We start from the raw sequence: 21,025 nt of genomic DNA on the forward strand, positions 1-21,025 counted from the left end.
CAATCCGGTGACTCGTCACCACAAGTTTTTTTTCTGCATTTATGCTATTTACATAACCCATATAGCATCCTCAACGGCATGGTTCACGAATAAAAGTACAATTCACAATTTACGTTGTAGTTAGCCAGGTTTATCCGTGTATTAAGATAGATCACTCGAGTTCACCCACTCTCCACACTTCGAGGTTCATGATCTTGAAGGAGCCGTATTCTGCACCAATTTCGTGGTCACATAAGATCTCGTTACCGAAAGTCTCGCAAGGGTATGAGACACCCAGGTAAAGAGATTTGTCGATATATAGGCCGTTGTTGCCACGCGAGGAGCCAACAGCTATAAAGTCGACGTTTGAGTAGATCAAGTTGTCATTGAGTCCTGTGTAAGGAAATGCCTTGAAACGACGGTCTCTTCGCCTTTTCGGCTCCTGAGGTGCATTGTACCACTCTGTCTTCCACAAGAAGCATTCGCCATTTCCGTAGTATCGTTTATGTTCCAGTGGGCGAGGATGTTCGTTGAGGTAGCAGCCAAACTTGTTCTTGTGCTCATCCTGAATCACCACGATATAGCCGTGTGGTCTGCTGCCTCGAGCATGCGGGTTCTCGCCAAAAGTGACCATATTCTTGACCACGCCTTCAGCAAAGCCACCTGTGTCGCCATTGGCCCTCGCCTTCCTGACATTGAGATTGTGCTTCTGTGTTTCAGGACGGCAGTTTCGATATAGCGAGTTCAAGGAGATGCCGTGTTGCTCCAAGGAGTACAAGAGCTCCCATTCACTGTAGAGCTGGAGCCGGGGAGGAAGCAATGACCTTATATTCAGCGCCAATTCCTCGTCAAGCACCCTATGTTTTGTTCCGCTGGCATACCCCAGAAGCTGGAGGTCTGATAAGGGTGGAAGTGGGTCTGGTGATGCCAGGGTCAGGCGCAGCTCAGGGGTTGGGGATCTCTGGGAGCCCAAAAGACGTCCCAAAAGTGAGGGTTGCTTTCTAGGGACCCTCCCCTCGGGCTTTGTATCCGAAATATCCACACTCATGGTAAGAAGTTGCTAGGTAGTAAGGATCTGGGGTGAGCGCACTCTAGGCAGGCCAGGTCCTAGATGGTGGACTAGTGGCCCAATCGGGTGAGTGAAAGGAGAAATTCAACACCGGCTTTTACGCTGTCAATGAAAACAATGTGGGGGAATTCTGCATGGAGTTTCTTGTCGAGTCCTGCCATTCCAGCACACCCCAAAAGCACACAGTCTATATTGTCTGAAGCGTACTCGCGCAAAAACGCAGACACTCTTTCGGTGATTTTGGAAAACTCCGAAGCATCACTAAGGTCGAGGACCAGAACGTCCAATGCACGGCTTTTTTGGAATCTCTCGAATGGAAACTCGCCAGATCCAGCAAATTTGGTAATCGCCTCGTCCAAAAGAGGTAGCCACCCGCTGGTGCTGGTCAACACGAACAGTCTACGCACTCTAGCGTTAGCGTAGCTATACAAGAGAGTCGCTTGCATGATGCCCAACACTGGTTTATCGGTGTGTTGGGCAAGCAGGGCCACTAGTGGATGATCTGAGTAGCATGCCACGAGAAAACCGTCGTAGCTGTCCAAAAGGCGTTTTTCGAGTATATCAGGAAGCGCTGCTTCTTCAGACTGGATCAGAGTCTCTGTACCACTTATCTCCTTGGGGCGTTGGGCGGAGCAGTGTAGAACTCGAGGTTCGTGCCAGGTGGAGGAGTGATGGTAAGACGGAGGTTATCAGAGACAGAAACGGACGAGTTGGGGTTGATCACAAGAAGAGAGGGCATGTTGGTGGTGAAGTTGAGTTCCGCGCGGCGGTTGAGATAAGGCGAGCCAGCGAGGTGGAGAGTCCAGGGGAGTGAATTGGATTGAACTTTTGAGGGTAATATTCAAGCCTATTTGGTTGTTGGGAAAATAAGGTTTTGATGTTGTAGATGTGGGAGGAGGACCTGATACCGGAAGACAGATCACGACGTAGATAACAGGTACTTTTGGGTGTCAGTAAATTAGAGATTTTATCAAAGGGTGAGTTATTTTCTAAAATCAGTTTTGGGCTGCTAGGATATATCATGAATATTTCATTTTCCTTTGCCTGAAAATCGAGGCAATGAGCTTATTCTCGTTAATGATCTACATGCGACTCATTACTACAAAATACTCAATCAGGTACAAAATGATGAGATGCCTTATAACGACAAATTACGTGTGGCTTTCGGAGTCGAACATTTCGAAGTAGCTGTTGGCCCAAAGGACAATCTCCCTCATCTTTGGGTTATGCCATCAAATGGTCCTTCCATCTCAAGATACGCTGCTATCAGACCAATTCGACAAAATCAGAGTAGCAAAGCAAGTAGCAGAGTCTATCATCTCAGCTCAGAATCCCTTAAATGAATTCCTTTTCCTCCCCAAAACACGTCCTCCAATCCAACTCCAGCCGAATTTTGCACCCATTCCTGCACCTCTCGATAGGACATCACTATTCTTCTCCAGAAACCACCATGCCATGTCGTTTGTAGCGGCAATAGACAGTTCCAAAAATATATCAAGCTGGTCTCGTGCGGTCAATGCATTAGCGCAAATTCTGGATCAAATCAAGATCACAATCTCCGGGTTGGCTTTGACACTTCTGGCCATCAATCCATCACGCACAAGCAGCGGAGAGATCCTGTTCGAAAGGCTGTTTTTCCGAGAATTCTCTTTTGATACGGCCAATATATCACCAGTCGGTTTCAAAATCGATGAATATGATCATAATTACCTGTCATACTCGTGCATTGTCTCGTCCAAGCATATGGTGGTGCTCTTTAAGAACCTAGACGCGGCGAGTCTCAGCTACATTTGCCTTCGGCTTGACTGCTACGATGGTGTACCTCGAAACAAGGAATTCAAAGTGTTCGTTGAAATCTTGACGAAGAAAATGATTGTGAAAAAGTACCTGGTCAATTATCAGCCAGTGCTACCCCAAGAGCTGCCTATTCCACGCATCTACAAGAAGGACTTCGACAACGGAAAGTGCAAACATTTGATGATGGAATTGAATACGATGAAGTCATTTCTTGATATGGTACCACTCTCTACGGAGGACTTCAAAGTGGATGTGAAGCAGACGAAAATCCTGTTTGTAGCTTTCACTCGACAAGTGCTCAAAGACAAAGAGCTACTTAAACAGGCAATGCTGATTACCATTCTGATGGCCATAGACGAGCTTATGGAGCTGAACTTAGATGGTACTACCAGCTCGATCAATTTCCGTCTCAAGGATTACCGCACTTTCATTACATGTTGCACGTCCATGGGAGACCTAACACATAGCGATGATAATTTGCTGCCCGAGCCTCTGTTTGAGGCTTACTTTAAAGGCGGAGGAGATCCACTTGTTGTGGAGCATAACTCTGGTCCCGTTCTTGTCCGTTTAATCATCCTCACCGCTGGCACGGGAGAACCTCAAGATGGAGACGAGAACAGGGACAAATACATTCTCCATGGTCACACGATACACAGAGTTCCTGAAAGTCATATAACGAAAGCAATTCCCACCAGCCTCATAAGCAAAGGTCGACTAGATAACGCAACAGGTCAGGGTAGAGAGCCCAGCTACGAGCCAGACTTCAATTCGTTCCAGTCTAGCTCTATGGGAGACATTGTCACCTACGGTAAGCGCGGGTCGACCCCAACTACTGAAGCGCCAGCCAAAAAGGCTAAAACTAAGGTAACTGATGCGGATACAGACTACAGTACCTCTGACGAGGAAGCTGAGCTAGGACCCACACAGCAGAATAACAAGCCTACATCGTTGTTCGAATGATTGTGTATTACGTCGTGTGTTTTATGCAGCGGCGTCTGATGAACACCCCGGGATGCTTACGTGGATGGAGATGGGGCCTCGACCTTTTTCTTACCGAAGTAATGATAGTTGACCCATCTGTATCCTTGGGCCAATTGGGCACACTCATTGGCGAAATGACAACCAAACAACAAATAGTTCTTTGGGCTAATGGCAACGGAGTATCTCATGAAGACCAAGGAGTACATAATCAACGAGCCAGTCATTGGGCCAGAAATGAGATCTGGGTCTTTGTTCAAGTCCATCATGGCAGCGACTGGGATACCAAAGTTAGACACAGGGCCCCAGAAGTGCGTGGTGAAAATGTACCTGAGATTCTGTTTGTTGAAGATGTTCTTGAAAGACATGGCCTCGAGAATAGGGTACTTGCTGGTGATTCTATCGGTATAGAACACTCCGCTTTGATGGGTGGTGTCGTATGCAGTCCCGGTGTGTTCCGTCCCCAATGGTTCCGCGCCTAATGGCTGCAAAATTACAAGCTCGTCGTGGATCATGATGCATAGTCTATAAATTGTACTTAGTTTGGTCCTTGAAAACCGGGTTGAGGTGGGTTGAAATACGTTTGCGGCATATGCGAAGACTGGGCATAGTTCAATTCGCTTGCTTGGTTCTTCTCGTCTTCATCCTCATCCTGAAGCTGATTGGGGTTTTGCCCCACTGCTGGATTACCCATCATACCATTGTAATGCAGAGTAGGAACTCCCTTATGACCTGCGTTGTTCACCAGGCCATTCATGTTTGACACCATCTGATTGTTCATTTGCTGATCCTGGCCACCATTGTGGCTGGATATGGTCCGAGGGCCCATTTGTTGATGAGGAAGTCCCTGCTGGTTTTGCATTGGGTGTTGAGGAAGCTTCTGATGCTGAGGGAACTGACTCTGTCTGGGCGCCAGGAATTGCGAGGACTCTCTGCTTCTTAAAGGCAGTGGTTGTTGGATATTCTCAAACTGAACGTGAGCTGGAACCTGTGACTGGTGCTCTCTTTGAGAGAGATGTGGTGGTGCCTGAGTCATGTGCTGTGGCTGAGGCTGATGAACTTGTTGCACATCCCCAGGAACTTGGTTCCAAGCACCAGGGAACTGGTCCTGACCTTGCATGTTGTACTGATTGAGAACATCCAGGCTGAGGGAGTTTGGCTGCATGTTCTTATTGTAGCTAGGATCCTCAAACATCTGAGGTCCCATCTCATCATCCGAAGGACTGCTGAGATAGTATGGGATGTTCTCGGCGTTGAGCCAGAAAGGATCCTTGAAAGAGAAGCCCAAAATCTTGTCCAAATCATCAGTTTCGAGATTTGGAGCATTCTCAGAGTCTCTCTGATGGTGGTGATCTCTCTTCTTGAGAAGGGTGTTGATATGCTGGAGATCCTTGTTAATCAAGTAAAGGATGTTAGTGGACCACAAACGCACATCCTCACCCAACTGGTCAGTCAACTGCGAGGAGAACTGAAGAAGATCGTTAAGCTTTTGCTCAATGTGGTTCAAAAATGTTCCTGATTCGCCCTGAATGAACTCCTTGGCCTTGTAGTTGAGGAGGGTAAATATCACAATAATACCCTGGTACATGAAGGAGTTGAGGAAAGGGTAATCAACACGGAAGACCTTTCCAAGCTTGGTTCTGCTGAAAGCCTTTCCCTCATCATTGAGAAAGTGAGGTGTGATTCTCAGCAAAAAGTCCTTTGTGAATTCGACAGTGTAGTCGAGGAATCTCAGAATAGAATCACACATGGCTTCAATGAGATACTTGCTATCCTCAGGTCCCAAAAACTGGTTGCTGAAGGGCTCAAGCAACTTGGCCCTGTTGATATGCAAGATGATCAAGTCAACAATAGCAGGTTCCCTTTCGACCGCCAAAGGCATGTGGCATGATTCGTCCACCTCCTCGGCCAGGGCCAGATGCTGAGATTGGTAATCCTGACTCACAAACCAAGTGAGCTTTTCACATTCCTCCTTGAATCTAGCATCGAGACGCATGACGTCGGCGATGGTGAAGTTCATCATGAAACTCTCAATAAGCATCATGTTGGATAATCTGAGGCACTCACTGAGGCCCATCTTCAACTGGACCTGAGTCTTCTCAGAGTCCAAACGAAGCTTGGCGAGGTTTTGCTGGTTGGACGTGAAAAGCACAACCGAGTTGACCTGGATGGAGATAGGGTTAGGACGACCCAAGACAGAACAAAGCTGGCCGCACATGTACTTCAAGGCAAACCAGACCTTGAATCTAGGTACATCACTGTCGGAGTCATCTTCATCCGATACCGAGTCATCCTTCTCTTCGACCTTCACTCCGCCTTCTCCAGATTCGTCTCTCAAGTCCTTCTTTTGAGACATTTCAGCAAGCTTGACAGGAGCTTCTTCTAGACTGTCGTTGGTGGTTCTCATATTCACCATGACATGGAGACCAATAGCGTACGCCACAGCACAGCAATGGAACAACATAGACCATGACTCTTCGTAACGCTGGTCGATGAAGTACCACTCGGTACACAAGATGTATGCCTGGACGGTCATGATAGACTCGTTTAAAAGGTTATGACGCAACTTGGTGAATCCACGGTAAAGCACATTCTTAACTAAGCTTGTGGTTCTCTTGTGTAACGTGATTACCGAATCAACAGGCTCCTTCGTAAGTCCACTTTCATTATAACTCTTCGGCGTGAGACGCAGAACCAGCAAAATCAACACCATGTGTAGAAGAAGCAAATCATCGTCGTTCTCCCATTCCTTATCTGAGATGTTATCATACGAATTTATGAAATCGATCATTTGGGGCTTCGAAATAAACGACCTGTAAGTGCTGTGCTCGAAGAACTGACTTATAAGGATCTTGATAACCTCGAGGTTGTCCTCCTGCTTTTCGTCCTTGCCAAGCAACCACGGGAGAGGTTTCTTCGAGAATGCAATATCGGAGTTGCCTTCGACATCCATTTCGTCGGTATCCAGCCCCTCTCTCTTCTTCTTCGAAGGATGGCTGTCGTTGTTGAACGGCGTGCTGCTCGAGTCGGACTTCTGTGGCGAATCCTCGTTTTGGTTGTAATTGTTATTGTTGTTGTTCTTCAGTCGAAGGGCCTCGATCATGTAGTTCGACGAGGAAGGTCCGTAGTACTTCTCGCCCATCTCGGTCGTTTCTCCGGCTATCTCGATACCGTGTTCGTCGTCATGCTCGATATTCTGAGTTCTATCGAGCGTGTGGAGCTTGGATCGTAACTCGTGGTTTTTCTGGGTCAACTTGAAGTTCTCGTGAAGCACAGCCAACTTCTCCTTCCGGAGCAACTCGACCTCATCGTGTAAGCGATGAACCTCCAGGGGAGAGTTGGAGTCCAGGTTCGAGGAGGACCTCACGGGGCTCATTTCATGGGTATGGCTGTGGTGATCATGTTCGTTGGTGATGTTGATGTTTCGGAACTTCCTTGGGAACTCACAGATGACGCCTTTCTTGATACACTGGTTGCAAGGCTTCTTCTTGTTACACTTTATCTTCTTCCGACGGCACGAAATGCACGATATTGGGTAGTCGGACATGGTGGAAAGGAACGGTACGGGATTATTTCAAGGTGTTGTTAAGTGGTGTTATGAAAAACAGTTGTTCTTGTAGGTAGTCTCTTCAGACAGGTAAAGTGATGGAGAATTCACAGATCTTTTTCTTGGTGTATCCGTCAGCCCCAAGTGCCGCAACTCCATGCTGTCTTGTAGGCAGCGCTGCATCATACAGCATAGGTGTGCATAGGGCGCCTTTTTTCCTCATACTGTGTGGCGCCAACTTGCCCACGATGTGGCGAATGTATCTCGGTTGTTTTATCCAAGCTGGTCTAGCCAGCTTGCCAAGGCCATCGGATATAGTACTAGGAGAGACGATTCTGGTATCTTATTAAAAAAAATAGTTTTCCTCTAATCAACATGAAATGACCCTCACACGGGGATCTTGCTCCGTTGCTAGATGCCCGGCGTCTATAAAGAACCGTGCGCATCTATACCTGTCCGTCATGTCTCAGAAATAGCAACTTAGGCTCGGGATTCCTTGGAGTGCATCGGCGCCGTAAAGCGGCACCGGCGATTTCAAATTTGCATCGTTTCAGATGACCGTGAAGAAAAAAAGTAAACTGAGAACTCGATTTCTAAAGATCAGCGGCCTTCGCTTATGCACGTCACAATGGGTAGTGAGAGGCTAGTAAGATACGCCGCGTGCAAGTGTCAAATAATTCTTAGTTGTGTTTCGTGTGAACGCGGACGTTAAGCACATCGTTTATGCTTGAAGTGTCCTAGATTTCCCCAGGTTGCTAGAAAACGCAGGCCCACCTGAGACATTCTCCTACAGCTTTGCTGGGGCTCCTAGCAACTATTAGGCGCCAGGCGGCTCCCGGTCTCTTCGGTGTAATTCTGTATTGTTCTACGGCTGAGTAATGGCTGCTGTGGAGGCTAGTGTATCGGTCACTGCATTACCATGAGGTGCATTCTCCTAGACAATGGCTTTTGACGATCAGAACGTCCGGTTGAGCAAGTCGTACGCCAATGTCACCATGCATGGGATCAAGATATTGTCGTTAAGCGTAGCTGAGCCTTCTAGAATGCCGGCAATCATGGCAATGATGAATGTGTTTTCCCAGTTCTGGACCCTCTTGTCCTCGGGCATAATGTAGAAGTCAATCAACACAAAAGATGCAAACGTAACCACCATGAATGTGATTGTTCCCTCGAGCGTTCTCAGTGCGCCCTTCCACTTGATCTTGCCAAATCTCTTCCCCACAATGGATGCAAGCGAATCGCCCAAGCCAAGCGTCACTAAGCCGATGTACGAGCGTAAATTAACAACGTCTCCGAGAACATAGCCGTAAGCCAATGGAGCAACCACACCGGCAAGTAGGAAAATGTAAGACAAATTGAGCGGACCCTTGAGATCTTTTTCGTCTTGGAAAAATCTCAACTCGGTGAACAAAAATTCTCCGAGGAAAGTGATTCGGGTGCATCTAATCATCTCAATGACAATAAACACAATAAGCGACCCCAACAATGCAATGGCGGTAAACTCTGGCTGCTGCACAAATGCAGGGTATCCGAGACAGAGCACCAACATAAAGTGCCACACTTTCCTACGAAGGTTGAGGTTGATTTTGTTGGTGTAGGCCAAACCAAAAATGATTGGAATGGCGACCAAAAGAGAAACAGCCCAGTAGATGATCAAATGCAAGCGAGCGTCAGATTCCCAGATGTAGTCAAACAACCACAAAACAGGGTTCTTCTCGTCCAACTCTTTCGTGAAAATGAGGTCCATGGTGAAGTAAAACACCGCCGCAAAGAGCACGGCAATAAGAATAGCCACGCCCTTTCTGATGACACTTTGTTGCATCCTCAAATAGATCCAGTAAAGCTGGTATGCTGCAAAAGATGCTGCCATGAGGGAGATGGTGAGCTCACGGAAAAGCACCAATGGGAATGGCATCGCCTTTGCGTCTAAATTGTACAACAAGTTAACAAGAAGAAGGCAAATCATGTGGATCTCAGAAGGCAACATGGTTGTCAATTTGACATTGGTTTCCTCCTCCTCGCCCAATTCGTTCCATCCATCGAAGATGTACTCCAAAGAGAAGTACGTGAGCACCACACGAAGATAGAAGAACACCTCCACAGTAGTCGAGTCGTTATAGATGTAGTAGAAGACAAACGACGAGAGCACCTTGGCAACAATGTGAAGGTTCTTGATGGCAAAGTTGTTTAAGGCCAAGTTCACCTGGAAAAATGGTGCCTTAGTATCGCCCAAAAGCACGAACAGCAAGATGGGGATGACGAAAGCGTACAACGTGTTGAAGTCGGGCAACACAGGAGCCTTGAATCTGGTTGGATCCTCCTTATATTTCTTCGTCATGGAACGGTGGTTGAGCCACATGGCCAAGACAGCTCCAATCAAGTTGAACCCCACTGACGATAGCGTCTTGTCGTCTTGGATCTTATTCAAGTAAACGTAGAAGATCTGGCCGATGTAGAGACATGTCATGATCTGAGCAGCTTTGCAGAAGTCCAAGTAGAGATTGAGGAAATCCTGGAATTCATAGATGATGTTCCATGGAAAGTTATATTGAGACGGGTCGTCACTCAATTCAACTCTCTGGGGTTCGGGCTTTTCCTTAGGAGCAGCCTCGGTTTCTGGGGTAGCATCATAGTTTTGAAAAACAGAGGCAGTGGTCTTGGCAGAAGCCAGCTTCTCCGTTTTGACCTCTTTCCGTCTGGCCATAGTGGGGTGGTATAGGTGTAAAAAAAATAAAGGCACCGAGGTATTTCACTCTGTGCACTTGGCGATGAAGCCCAAAAAATAATGACTCCGGCGTGATTCGAACACGCGCATCTTACGATAACAGAACTTGAGTCTGCCGCCTTAGACCGCTCGGCCACAGAGCCATTTCTGAACGAGACAAGAAGCGAAAAATCTGAGAGCAGCAATTCGTAGATCAGCTGACGTACTGTATACATTACCCGGGAAGAACAATTAAAGTTTCAGAACAAAGAATTGATTAGTAGGGTATAAAACTGATAAAGTTTGGACTTTCTTAATTGGGCCAAGCGCAGGAGCTTCCCCTTAATCAAAAACATTGAAAGTTACTCAGATTACCGATGGACTTCCTCTTCGCCGTTGAAAGACATTCGTCAATCGTAAACTCTACAAGTCTCTACCTGGATGCCTTTCTATGTATGTCTCATTACTCTATCGCCAGAAGAAGCTGGTATTCCAGTTTGATGCAGAAGTACGACCTCGTTCTGCGGGCGTCATTTCGTAAGCCAACGTGCATCAACAGCTTGCAACGGATCATGAATCACCATCCTGGCAGATGTCCCATATTTCCTTCTTAAAACGTCCTTCTTCGAAATCACTCACCAAGTCTTGCAAGGCTTGGTGTTACACTTTGAGTCCTCTGTTTTGCTTACCGTTCAATTCGGGGATTCACGGGGTTATCGGAATTCACAATTCCTAAAATTCTTTGGACGGCTATTCTTTAATCACTGTGGTTGCAATTGATACACACCGCTGGTCACTACTATTTACCTGTTTGGCGCATCTCGGAAATGCCATTTTGCAGCCATAGTTCCACACAGTTGAAAAGTCCACCAATTGCCTCACGAAACCTTTCAAGAAACAGCTTATGACCACTCATTTTCCCTATATCTCCTACAGATCGGTACCACCTTTTGCTTGTAAGTGTCACGGGGTGTTGCTTAATCATACATCCTATTAAGATCGCCTCGGGAGTGGCCTACTAAGCCATTGTGCTTCGAGAAATGACAATGGGCATAATAAGCCGCCGCCGGCACCTAGGTACCAAAACTCCATACTTCTTGACATTAGTAAGCGACGCCACGTTCAAGCTTAACGCACGAAAGCAACTAAAGATGTTGCGCATCAGGGTATATAAGCCGGCACGGTTCCCAATTGCATTGACAATTTCAACATATCAAAATGGTTAAAGCTTTGATTGTCCTTTCTTCATACAACGGCCCTCTCTACGACGATGGTGCCAAAACCGGTGTCTTCTTTGTGGAGGCATACCATCCATGGGAGTACTTCCTCAAGAACGGTGTGGAGGTGACTTTCGTCTCTGAGGACGGTACATTTGGCTGGGATGAGCACTCCATCAATGAATCTTTCTTGCAAGGTGACGACAGAAAGGTGTTTGAGGACTCCAGCTCCGATTTCAACCAGGCAGTGAAGGTGGTGAAGAAGGCCTCGGAGGTCAATGCCTCGGACTATGACATATTCTTCGCTGCTGGTGGCCATGGTGCTACTTTTGACTTTCCTAAGGCCCAGGGCTTGCACAAGTTGGCTGCTGATATCTATGCCAGTGGAAAGCCTGTTTCTGCCGTGTGCCACGGTCCATTGATCTTTGACAACTGGAAGGACTCGAATGGTGACATTATCGTCAGAGGTAAGAAGGTCACTGGTTTCACCGACGATGGTGAAAAGCAGCTTGGTCTTTCCGACACTATGAAGAAGTACCAGTTGCTCACTCCAAGGGAAGCTGCTGAAAAGAACGACGCTCTCTACGTGGACCCTCCAACTCCATGGGAGTCCTTTGTGGTTGTGGATGGTAACTTGGTCAGTGGTGTTAACCCTGCCTCTGCCATTGAGACCGCCCAAAAGGCACTTGAGGTTATCTCCAAATAAGCCCTCCAGGTCTGACTGTTATGCCCGTGTATACGAGATATGCTTTATTGACGACTAATCTAAAATCACCGCCTTCTTTTTCTTCTTCTTTGTCTTTGGCTTCAGGCTGACCGCAACTGCTTGTTGGTCTGTGCTGACTTCATTATTGGTCAGGCTGACCTCGTTTGTCTCGGACTTTTTAGGCTCTTGTGCAGCCTCTGTCTGGTTCGCCTCCTCTCTTTTTGGTGAATGTTCGTCCGTGACTTCCAGCTCCTTCGCTTTCTTCTTGGACTTTGACTTTCCACTCGCCTTCTTTTTCTTTCTAGCCTCTTTGGCTTGTCTCTTCTGCTCCTTCTCGGCAAGTTGCTGTCTCAAGGCATCCAAATCGACATCATACTCATCTGCCTTACCCTCTGCGACTTCAACCGGAGAGGAATTTATGTCAAAGTTGTCAAGATTTGAGGAACTGATCAAAAGCTTGTTCAGCTTTTTCTTCTTCGAATCCGCAGAACCCTCCTCTGATGGCTGGCTTGGAACATCTCCACCGAGACTTTCTTCACTAAGCACCGTCACCTTATGCTTCTTCATCTTCTTTGACTTCTTTGTTTCCCTCTTGGCGAGTTCATCTAACGAAACAAGAGAGTTTTTCTCGCTAGGTGTCTCAGATCCAGCCTTTTCAGATGGCGTTTGCAAAAGCTGAGATTTCTGTTTACGGGCCTTTTTATCGCTCGGGGTGATGTAGAAGGGATCATCTTTCATTCTCTCCAACCGCTCGCGTGTGGCCTCCTCGTCGTTCTTCGTGTTATCCTCTTTCTCAGATGGTGCATCGTCCTCTGATTCTTCATCACTGTACAACATGTCGAGAGGGTCGTCATCGATAACACAATAGCTGGGAGGTGTGTTGATCGGAATATCAAGATCAAGATCTTCAGGTAATGCAATCATTTTTTGTGCTGAAGCTGCCACGGGATTAAGGGTGTAGCCCTTGAAGAATGAGGGCAAAATCGAGGTGAGTAAGTGTGGAATTTCCTGGTCACTAGAATCGAGCAAATCCTGGGCTGCTTCAACTTGAGATTGATCTTCCTCGGATTTTGGAGATTCCTCTTCCTCTAATTCTTCTTCATCTTCTTCATCTTCATCTTCAGTCTCCTCGGATGATGATTCAGAATCAGAGTCCGACGTGTCGTCTTCCTCATCGTCAGAATCGACATTATCCGCAACTCTTTTAGCAACTTGTGTCTTGTAATAAGCAATCTCATCCAGCTCGAGTTTCTTGATCCATGGCAATTCAGCTCCACCCATTGCATCCATACTTATGCGCAAAAACTCCAACCATGACAAGGCTCTCTCCTGAACCTCGTAATCGCCGTTTTGCTCGAAATTCTCTAAGAACTTGATACTCTTAAACAAGAAGTAGGCTAGTTGGCCGTAATGCTGCAGTGGCAATTTACCCTGTTGGGCATAATTATTACTGTATTCTGTCACCAAATCGCTGTAAAGCTTGACTAAAGCTGGTATCAAGGTGATTTGTACCTCCGGGTTGGGTAGTTTGATCAAAAGATCAGAGATGACAAACTGAGAAGGCCCTGCTAGCTTCTTGTCCACGTAACTGTTCACTATGGTGTTGAGCATCTGTATCTTATAACCCAATGCAGCGTTCAGAGCCTCTTCATCTTCCTCATCAGAATCGTCATCTGTAATGCCTAGTTCACTTACGTATTCTCCCATCAACCAGTATATGTCTCTCATAAGTAATGGGCTGTACTGTAACACTCTCTTGTCTGTGACAAACTCGAACACGACTTTTCTCATTAAGTAGGGACGAAGGGATGGCACTTTGGTAGCAACATTTTTGAACTCGGCACCTAGCTTACGAGCAATGATGTCAGAGGCTCTCTTTGATAAAGCTGGAGCAGAATTTGGGGAACCTTCAGTGTCAACAGGCAAAAGTGTCATGTTCACGACATCCTTGAGGACAGTGACATACCAATTGAAATTAGGAATGTTTGCATAGTTGTCCTTAGATGCAATTTGTAAGATCTTAAAAACGATTTCAAGTTTTAAGTTTTCCAGAATATGCACACTAGATTCATCAGGCACTAATTGGAGGAGTAAAACTCTGATGAGTTCCAAGATATTGTCTTCCGTCACAAGGAACTGACAGACTTCTAGCGCTTTCTTCATGACAATTGTATCTTTCACTTCCAAACTCGACATAACATAGCCGGAAACTCCGTTGACCTTGTGCATGAAATCTGGATAAATCTTCAAGATGCTGATTAATGCTATGAGACCAACAAAGCGCAAATTTGCGTCACCCTTGACGAAGAAAGACACCAAGTGCGTTATACATTCTTTGGCAATTTCCTTGTCTTTCGATGAGTCTGGCGATAGCATTCCTCCGTTTACAATGCAACTGATACTTTCATAGACCAACGATGTGGCATCCGTCTTTGACATAAGGGTGATGATTGACGGAAGAATTCTCTTTTTCATTCTGGGCTCAACTTTCAGCAAACTTTGGAAAAGCTTGAGAATTCGAATGATGAGCCAATTGTTTTGAGTCTCTCCAAGTATGGAGAAGAATTTTGGTAAATATGCAATGAATATGTTGGGGTTCTTTTTGGAAATTTCACAAATGACAGTGATTGTGGCGCTAACCACCGCATTGTCCTCGTCGTCTAGCTTCTCAATCACTCTGGGCAAGCTGGACCGTAGACTTTCAGGGTACTGCAAGAAAATCTTGAAAAGCGCCAACACGGCCTTCTTACGAATGTAAGGCTTTGAATGGGTGAGCTTCACCAAAACATCGTCAACAATGTCCTGGGCCAAGTTTGGTGTAACTATGGTAGCTATACCACTCAATGCGAGGCCGATCTCGATATGATTGTGAGAACTTAGATCCTTCTTGAATTGATTCGTCGCTAGTATGAGTAAGTCCTTTTCGTTTTTGAATGACTGCATTGCGGCAAGGTATCCAATTCTCTTTTGCTGGAACCTGGAGGAACTCATGATTTCCAAGATCTGAAAATTACACCAGCTCATATCAAAGCCGTACATCTCCAAGTAGGCCAATTTAAGCACTGCCGTTGCCTTCACCTCGAGGTCAGTGGTAGTCAATTCGTTTTTGCATTCCTCGATGGCATTGTCCAAGAAATCCCGGAGACTCTCAGGTGATTCTTTGAAGTGGGATCGGATACCCTTGATAAGATCGTTCAATGATTTCTCAAACGAAATGCCAAACGGCTTGAGCCGGGCTAGCATCTCGTTACTCTGCATCTGAAAAGACGACATTTCGACCGAGAAGCTTGTATATGGCAAAGTGTTTCTGTTCGTTGATATGAGAATCTGACCGTGAGGTTGTTCACCATCAAGTCTCCTGCACCAAACACCTTACACCAAAGGAAGCTACTACTACCACAAAACACAAAACTCAATAATATGTCCTCGATGGGTTCGAGCTCTGATATACTGATGGAGAATGCACCGGAGTCTCCAAATTTGCCCACGTTTCAGGCTGACTTCAGTGATACCTACGAGGAATCTGAGGATGAATTTATCACAAGCGACGAGGAACTTCTAAGCGGGATGATTTCCAACGACGAACTGCGACAGCATTACGGTCAAGCCACGTCATTGGCAGATCATACGGAATACTTTACAAAATCAATTGCCAATGCAATGGAGTCGTTGCTGTTGGATAAGTCACTTGTTGCGCAGGCGCAATTGAGTGGTCAGATCAACAACAAGAACCAGCAACTTATTGAAATGAATGAACAGCTCTGCTCAAGACTTGAGTCATTGAAACAGCAGTACGAGTGTCATATCGCCAGAACTCGTTTGGGTACATTGGAACGAGACCTAGATAACATCAACTCGCGCATTGAGGCATTGAAGAGTGGAGCAAAGAAATCGGTTTTATTCGGTAGCGGCAAGCTTGGTGTTGCCAACAAGTACCCAGTGGAGTATAACCGTGCTAAAGACAAAGTTTTGGATCGTGTGTCCGATGCTTGATAACTATACTCTAGCGTATATGATGCCCAAGCCGTCCATCCATCTGCTTGTGTAGCCATACATGCCCACCATTTGGTACTCGGGCCCTGGTGTAGAAAGCGATGATAAGTGGCCTCCTCCAGCATTACCCAACATGGCCGAGGTACGACCCTGGGTTGTGTGTATTCTCATAGCGTCCAACCATTGGCCGTTTCTAAACGTAAACTTCTCCACGGTTTCACCCGGTTGCAAGTCAAAGTCTGTGTAGTGAGACTTCTTGTTGCCAAGGGTAACCTGTCCACCGCCACCACCAGAAGAACCCAGATCCAGGATATGGAACTTGTTCATGAGTTTATTGATGCCGCCATTTCTGGGCGGCACCGGTGGTTGTTCCTCTTGACCAGAACTGGAGTTGTAGAATATAGTGAAGCCGTCCAAAGCACCGCCGTGGTAAACTCTTACCTTATAGATTCCCTTTGCATCGAAACCAATATACTTCATTTCTCCCTTTTCTGAGCCAAGCAAGGCACTCTTGATACCACTTATAGTACCACGACCAAGGCCAAAATCGCTCTTGATAGTATTGGCCAGATGTGCGTGCTTCTTGAAGTCTGGGATCCATAAGTCACCGGCTACAGATAACACTCTTACCGAAAAGCTGGCGCTGGCATCCTGCTTCTGCAGTCTGATGTCTCTGAGACACTGGTTGTAGTCAAGAGTGATCTCGTGCTGGAGACCCTGGCCTCCATAGGATTTAGGATAGAAGATGGTGTGGTGACGAGCCAAGTCTTGATCCACAAGCTCAATCATGAAAATGCCTGCTTCAGATTTGATGTTGACTATGCCTTCCCCAACTGGGTACAGCAATGGAACTTCCCCGTTCAGGTACAGGTTATCTGGTTTCATGGTAGTGGTGTGACTCTTAGGGAAAGATGCATCACTTTCATCAACGGGAATGGAAAACGAATCATGGTAGAAATAACGAATGAGGTCACGGATATTCCAGTGACATTCCTTTGGCCACAGGCCATCCGGATTGATGATTCTACCTTTGGAACCATCACGAAGACATCTAACTTCCCTAGTGACGAAAGATCTGTTCCACCACATGTAGTCACGAAGCATAACACCGTCTGTCTGGTGAGGCAGACCAAACAGATGGCCAATCTCGTGCATGAATGCACCTAAACAGATATTGTGGCATTCCCATGTTGTTCCACACTGGTTACAGTCATTGGCAACTTCATTGATGGAAAGCTTTGTACCGTCTGTAAGTGTGCTTGTAATTTGTGGGAAAGTGTAAGGGTAGGCGTGGAGGCCGTGGGAGCCAAAAATAGCTAGTTTGACTTCGCCAGTTCCACCTCCTAGAGCAGCGTGAGTGGTGATGTATTTTTTGTTGCTCCAGGTCGAGTCCAAGTAAACGACGGCACACTGCACGGCAGTTTTTGCTTGTTTGTAAGGACCAATAATGTCGGGGGTTTTTTTGATCAAGTCAATGGCATGGCTGAACAACCAGCCCTTGTCTTTAGCGTCCGGATTTTGTTGAGCGACATTGGGATCTCTCAACTCGGCAACCGTCTTGGGCGAGCGCAAGACATGTACCTTCACCTCTTTGTGTGGTGTAGGTGACTCCACGTTGTAGCCGAAGATGCCTTGGTGCAGCTTTGTCTCTTCAACAAATTGAAAGGACCGGTTGCTCATACCAAGGCGGTGAAACTCGTCCTGAGTAAATGCTTGCATCATTCTTGCCCCCACCTTGATTCTTTGAATGGCTGTGTCCAAGTTGGCATATTGTCCTTGGTTCACCTTGTACTTGGGCATGTCGTATGCTCCGTTCGAGTCTCTACCCATGATAACGCACAAGTGGACCGGCTTGTTCTGCGGCAATTCATTAAAGAAAAGTGTAAGTTTACCCAGATCGACAACATTCTGGTGGTTCACAGGAAATCCGTTAGGATCCAAGTGAGCCTTGTCTAGGATATGTACCTCGAAGTTGTTTGCTTCACCAGGCGATACATGCACAAAAGCCTTGAATTGGCCATTGTTGACCTCGTGAAATTGAGGAGGAAAAACCTTATTGGAATTGTTCACGAATTGGACGAGTCCACTCTGGACATGGCTTGTCGTTCTACCAGAGACAATGACAGCTGGCAGTGATACAATTTCACCGCTGTTGTAATTGAAGGTGATTGTCATTGTGGTGTTTTGGCAAAGTTGTTCTATTCAATTTTTTTGCTGTAAGAAGTATCTTTTTTTGTGGTGGCTTGTCTTTTTCACAACCTTCTCTATTTCCTATAAAAAGAAGCGAGACTTCGGAAGATACACCGCAGTGAGATAGTGTGCGTGCGGCTGCGCGGTTGTGGAGTATCAAAACAAACTAAACAAGTGCATTCTTAGATTTAACGAAATGAAGCACCACACTAGGGCGGCACTCGAAAAAGGGCCTGGTCGGTCCTCCAGTGACGCAATTGATCTTTCTGACAGTGAGGACAAAAGAGACCTGAGTTCCCCAGAAGTGGAGCGTTTTGTGGAGTCCATGCTCCGTATGGAGAAGTCCAAGGGGGATGATACAAAGGGCCTGAAAGGCTCGAAGAGAAAGGACTCTGGTAGCAAGCGCAGGAGAAGAAGCAGCTCAAAAATCAAGAAACCTAAGTTGGGAGACGTGGACGGACCCAAGGAAGCAGAGGACGACTTGTTGGAGACTGAGGCAGAACTCAAGGAAGAGCTCGAGCGGGGACTTGTTCCAGAAGCTGCTGTTGAGTCGTCTTCTGAAGAGGAGATAACTATAGTCGAGGAGAAGGAGCTGCTGCCACGGCAATTGCGCAGAAGGAGAGCGTCACTGGGTCTGAATAACACGCCCAAGAAGCCAAAGAAGGTTAAGATCGCAGAAGATGTTAAATCCGAGAAACTATCAGAAAGTTCGAGCTCCTCTGACGAAGAGGAAGCCGATGTCAAGGAAGAGGACGCACAGGTTGACGAGACGGGTTTTAGCTCTGGCACAGATCCAGACGTGAGCTATGAAAGCGAAGACGTCAAGCCCAGAGCTAATGGCTCAAAGGCCCGCAAGACCCGCCATTCGTTGAGAAGCAAGGCTCAAGAACAGCTGAATCCGGACGACCCAATTGACGTGGATAAAGAAATAAGCACTAGTGAAGAGTCCCAGGATGACATCATGGAGGACCCTGCCGTGATTGAAATTGCCAGCGACAGCGACAATGAAGGCGACGAGGAACTCAAACCGGTTCCCCACACAACTTCTGATGGACCTCGCTCCCAAATACAGCTTCTCTCGAATTTCAGCCACGAGCTCTTGTCCCTGCCCACAGACCCCGATATTAACACTGACACTGTGAGTATACATGAGCTTTTAGGTGCAGAGGATTTGACGGAAACAGTCCAGTTCAACTTCAACGTTGATATAGACTATTTCTTGACTTTCCTCCACCCCAACTTCCTCAAGAAGCGCAATAAGATAACGTTCATCACTGGCACTCCGTTCCTTTCGTCTCACCCAAAGCAGAAGGAGATCAAAGAGAAGTACGACATCAGCGAGATCATTGCAAACCTTCCCAACAAATTTGCTTCTCATCACACGAAGATGATGGTAAACTTTTTTGCTGCTGGTGCTGTCGAGATTGTGATTTTGACCGCTAATATTACGCAGTTGGATTTCAACGGTCTCACACAAGCATGTTGGAGATCAGGAAAGCTCTATCCTGGTAAGACGGAGGGATTGACTGGAAAACGTTTTAGGTTGGATCTCATGCGCTACCTAGCGAGATATAAACAAGACGTCACCAACGGCCTACTCAAAAAGCTCGATCATCTTGATTACAGTGCGGTCACTGTAGAGCTCGTCGCATCGGCTCCAGGTACCTTCAATATCGAGGATGTGCCAAAAGGCGATGTTTATGGGTTTGGGAAGCTTCGGCAGGTTCTCGAACGAAACGATCTCCTCCTAGATTCCGAGGAAGGAACTCACAACATCTTGGCGCAGGTCACTTCGTTAGCGTATCCTTTCAAAAGTGCAAAGGGCGAGACCGCATCGGTGTTCAGTCATCTTCTCTGCCCTCTTTTCTTTAAAGAATGGGAGAAAGATCTTTCGCCTGGTGCTTATGCTTTTGAAGAACATCAAGCAAACTTTGACTACCAGCCTCACATTGTCTTTCCGACTGTTGACGATATTAGGCACAGCAACTTTGGCTACATGACGGGCTCGGCTATTCACTTCAAATACCAAGACTCTGCTACTCACAAAGCCCAATACGAACAAAACATCAAGCCGTATTTGCGCAAGTGGAATCATAGCGAACGCAAAACTGGCCGTGAATTGACCCCTCCTCATGTCAAATATTACGCGGTTGACAACGCTGACGGGTGGAAATCCCTAAAATGGGTACTCATCGGAAGCCACAATCTTTCAAAACAGGCCTGGGGAGCTCCAAAAGCTCGTTCAGGTGGAAATCTTTACGATGTGTCGAGTTATGAACTCAGTATTTTGATTCCCGAGAAAGAGAAGCCACTTGTGGCGACTTACAAAAGAGACACGGATAAAAATGCTGGAAAGCAGCCTGTGCGTTTTCCTTTCTCGTTACCTCCTACGCCGTATGGTGCTCATGACAAGCCATGGAGTCCAAGTGCGGACTGCGGCAGTAAAAAGGACCGCTGGGGCAACCTTCATCACGGAGGCTTCTCGTTGTAACATTATGTAAACTAGTTAATTGTAAGCGACTTAATATATGTCATTATTCGCGTCAATCATGATAATATACTATAAGAGTAGCTGAATTGAGACGGCTGAATTAAGAAACGATTAATTTACTTTGGTTTTGAACACTCCAAAATTGTGTATCAAAATGTTACAATAAGAATGCGTTTCGTTCTCCAGTTTAGCGGGTCATGAGTTTAGCTCCATGCATGTCATAATAATCTGTAAGTTTTATCGGATCTTTAGTTTTCGCAGCCAAAAGGTAGAAATTAGGACAATTCAGCAACACCCTACAAACAAAGTTCCCCCAATTTTTAAAAACTTTCTTCTCTCCCCAGCCTTTTCAAT

General features: G+C 46.4%; 9 protein-coding genes and 1 non-coding gene across 10 annotated transcripts; 4 read left to right on the forward strand and 6 right to left on the reverse strand. All coding sequences in view use genetic code 12, as the record gives it.

Moving 5' to 3' along the window:
- Positions 1–151: 151 nt before the first annotated feature.
- Positions 152–1,787, reverse strand: CXQ87_003801 (uncharacterized protein; the record flags this gene model as incomplete). Its single annotated transcript, XM_025482264.1, has 3 exons — positions 152–1,039; positions 1,150–1,654; positions 1,693–1,787. 3 exons carry the CDS (start codon positions 1,785–1,787, stop codon positions 152–154), a joined length of 1,488 nt encoding a protein of 495 aa, XP_025336882.1.
- Positions 1,788–2,503: 716 nt separating this feature from the next.
- DDC1 (Ddc1p) lies at positions 2,504–3,805 on the forward strand (the record flags this gene model as incomplete). The annotated part of the gene is made up of 1 exon (XM_025482265.1): positions 2,504–3,805. One exon carries the CDS (start codon positions 2,504–2,506, stop codon positions 3,803–3,805), a length of 1,302 nt encoding a protein of 433 aa, XP_025336883.1.
- Positions 3,806–3,861: 56 nt separating this feature from the next.
- On the reverse strand, positions 3,862–7,370 carry CXQ87_003803 (uncharacterized protein; the record flags this gene model as incomplete). The annotated part of the gene is made up of 2 exons (XM_025482266.1): positions 3,862–4,243; positions 4,405–7,370. 2 exons carry the CDS (start codon positions 7,368–7,370, stop codon positions 3,862–3,864), a joined length of 3,348 nt encoding a protein of 1,115 aa, XP_025336884.1.
- A 955-nt stretch (positions 7,371–8,325) lies between these two features.
- Positions 8,326–10,074, reverse strand: CXQ87_003804 (dolichol kinase; the record flags this gene model as incomplete). Its single annotated transcript, XM_025482267.1, has 1 exon — positions 8,326–10,074. One exon carries the CDS (start codon positions 10,072–10,074, stop codon positions 8,326–8,328), a length of 1,749 nt encoding a protein of 582 aa, XP_025336885.1.
- Positions 10,075–10,156: 82 nt separating this feature from the next.
- Positions 10,157–10,238, reverse strand: CXQ87_003805. Its single transcript has one exon. It is a non-coding gene; the product is annotated as a tRNA-Leu (tRNA).
- A 1,054-nt stretch (positions 10,239–11,292) lies between these two features.
- On the forward strand, positions 11,293–11,997 carry GLX3 (glutathione-independent methylglyoxalase; the record flags this gene model as incomplete). The annotated part of the gene is made up of 1 exon (XM_025482268.1): positions 11,293–11,997. One exon carries the CDS (start codon positions 11,293–11,295, stop codon positions 11,995–11,997), a length of 705 nt encoding a protein of 234 aa, XP_025336886.1.
- Positions 11,998–12,051: 54 nt separating this feature from the next.
- Positions 12,052–15,270, reverse strand: APL5 (Apl5p; the record flags this gene model as incomplete). Its single annotated transcript, XM_025482269.1, has 1 exon — positions 12,052–15,270. The coding sequence occupies one exon, from the start codon at positions 15,268–15,270 to the stop codon at positions 12,052–12,054; it is 3,219 nt and encodes a 1,072-aa protein (XP_025336887.1).
- A 147-nt stretch (positions 15,271–15,417) lies between these two features.
- On the forward strand, positions 15,418–15,947 carry CXQ87_003808 (uncharacterized protein; the record flags this gene model as incomplete). Its single annotated transcript, XM_025482270.1, has 2 exons — positions 15,418–15,916; positions 15,943–15,947. The coding sequence occupies 2 exons, from the start codon at positions 15,418–15,420 to the stop codon at positions 15,945–15,947; spliced, it is 504 nt and encodes a 167-aa protein (XP_025336888.1).
- Positions 15,948–15,993: 46 nt separating this feature from the next.
- CXQ87_003809 (putative metalloendopeptidase) lies at positions 15,994–18,165 on the reverse strand (the record flags this gene model as incomplete). The annotated part of the gene is made up of 1 exon (XM_025482271.1): positions 15,994–18,165. One exon carries the CDS (start codon positions 18,163–18,165, stop codon positions 15,994–15,996), a length of 2,172 nt encoding a protein of 723 aa, XP_025336889.1.
- Positions 18,166–18,376: 211 nt separating this feature from the next.
- Positions 18,377–20,671, forward strand: CXQ87_003810 (uncharacterized protein; the record flags this gene model as incomplete). The annotated part of the gene is made up of 1 exon (XM_025482272.1): positions 18,377–20,671. The coding sequence occupies one exon, from the start codon at positions 18,377–18,379 to the stop codon at positions 20,669–20,671; it is 2,295 nt and encodes a 764-aa protein (XP_025336890.1).
- Positions 20,672–21,025: the final 354 nt, after the last annotated feature.

This window comes from Candidozyma duobushaemuli (genome assembly GCF_002926085.2).
Source record: "Candidozyma duobushaemuli strain B09383 chromosome Unknown D_B09383, whole genome shotgun sequence".
In the NCBI taxonomy this organism is placed as follows: domain Eukaryota; kingdom Fungi; phylum Ascomycota; class Pichiomycetes; order Serinales; family Metschnikowiaceae; genus Candidozyma; species Candidozyma duobushaemuli.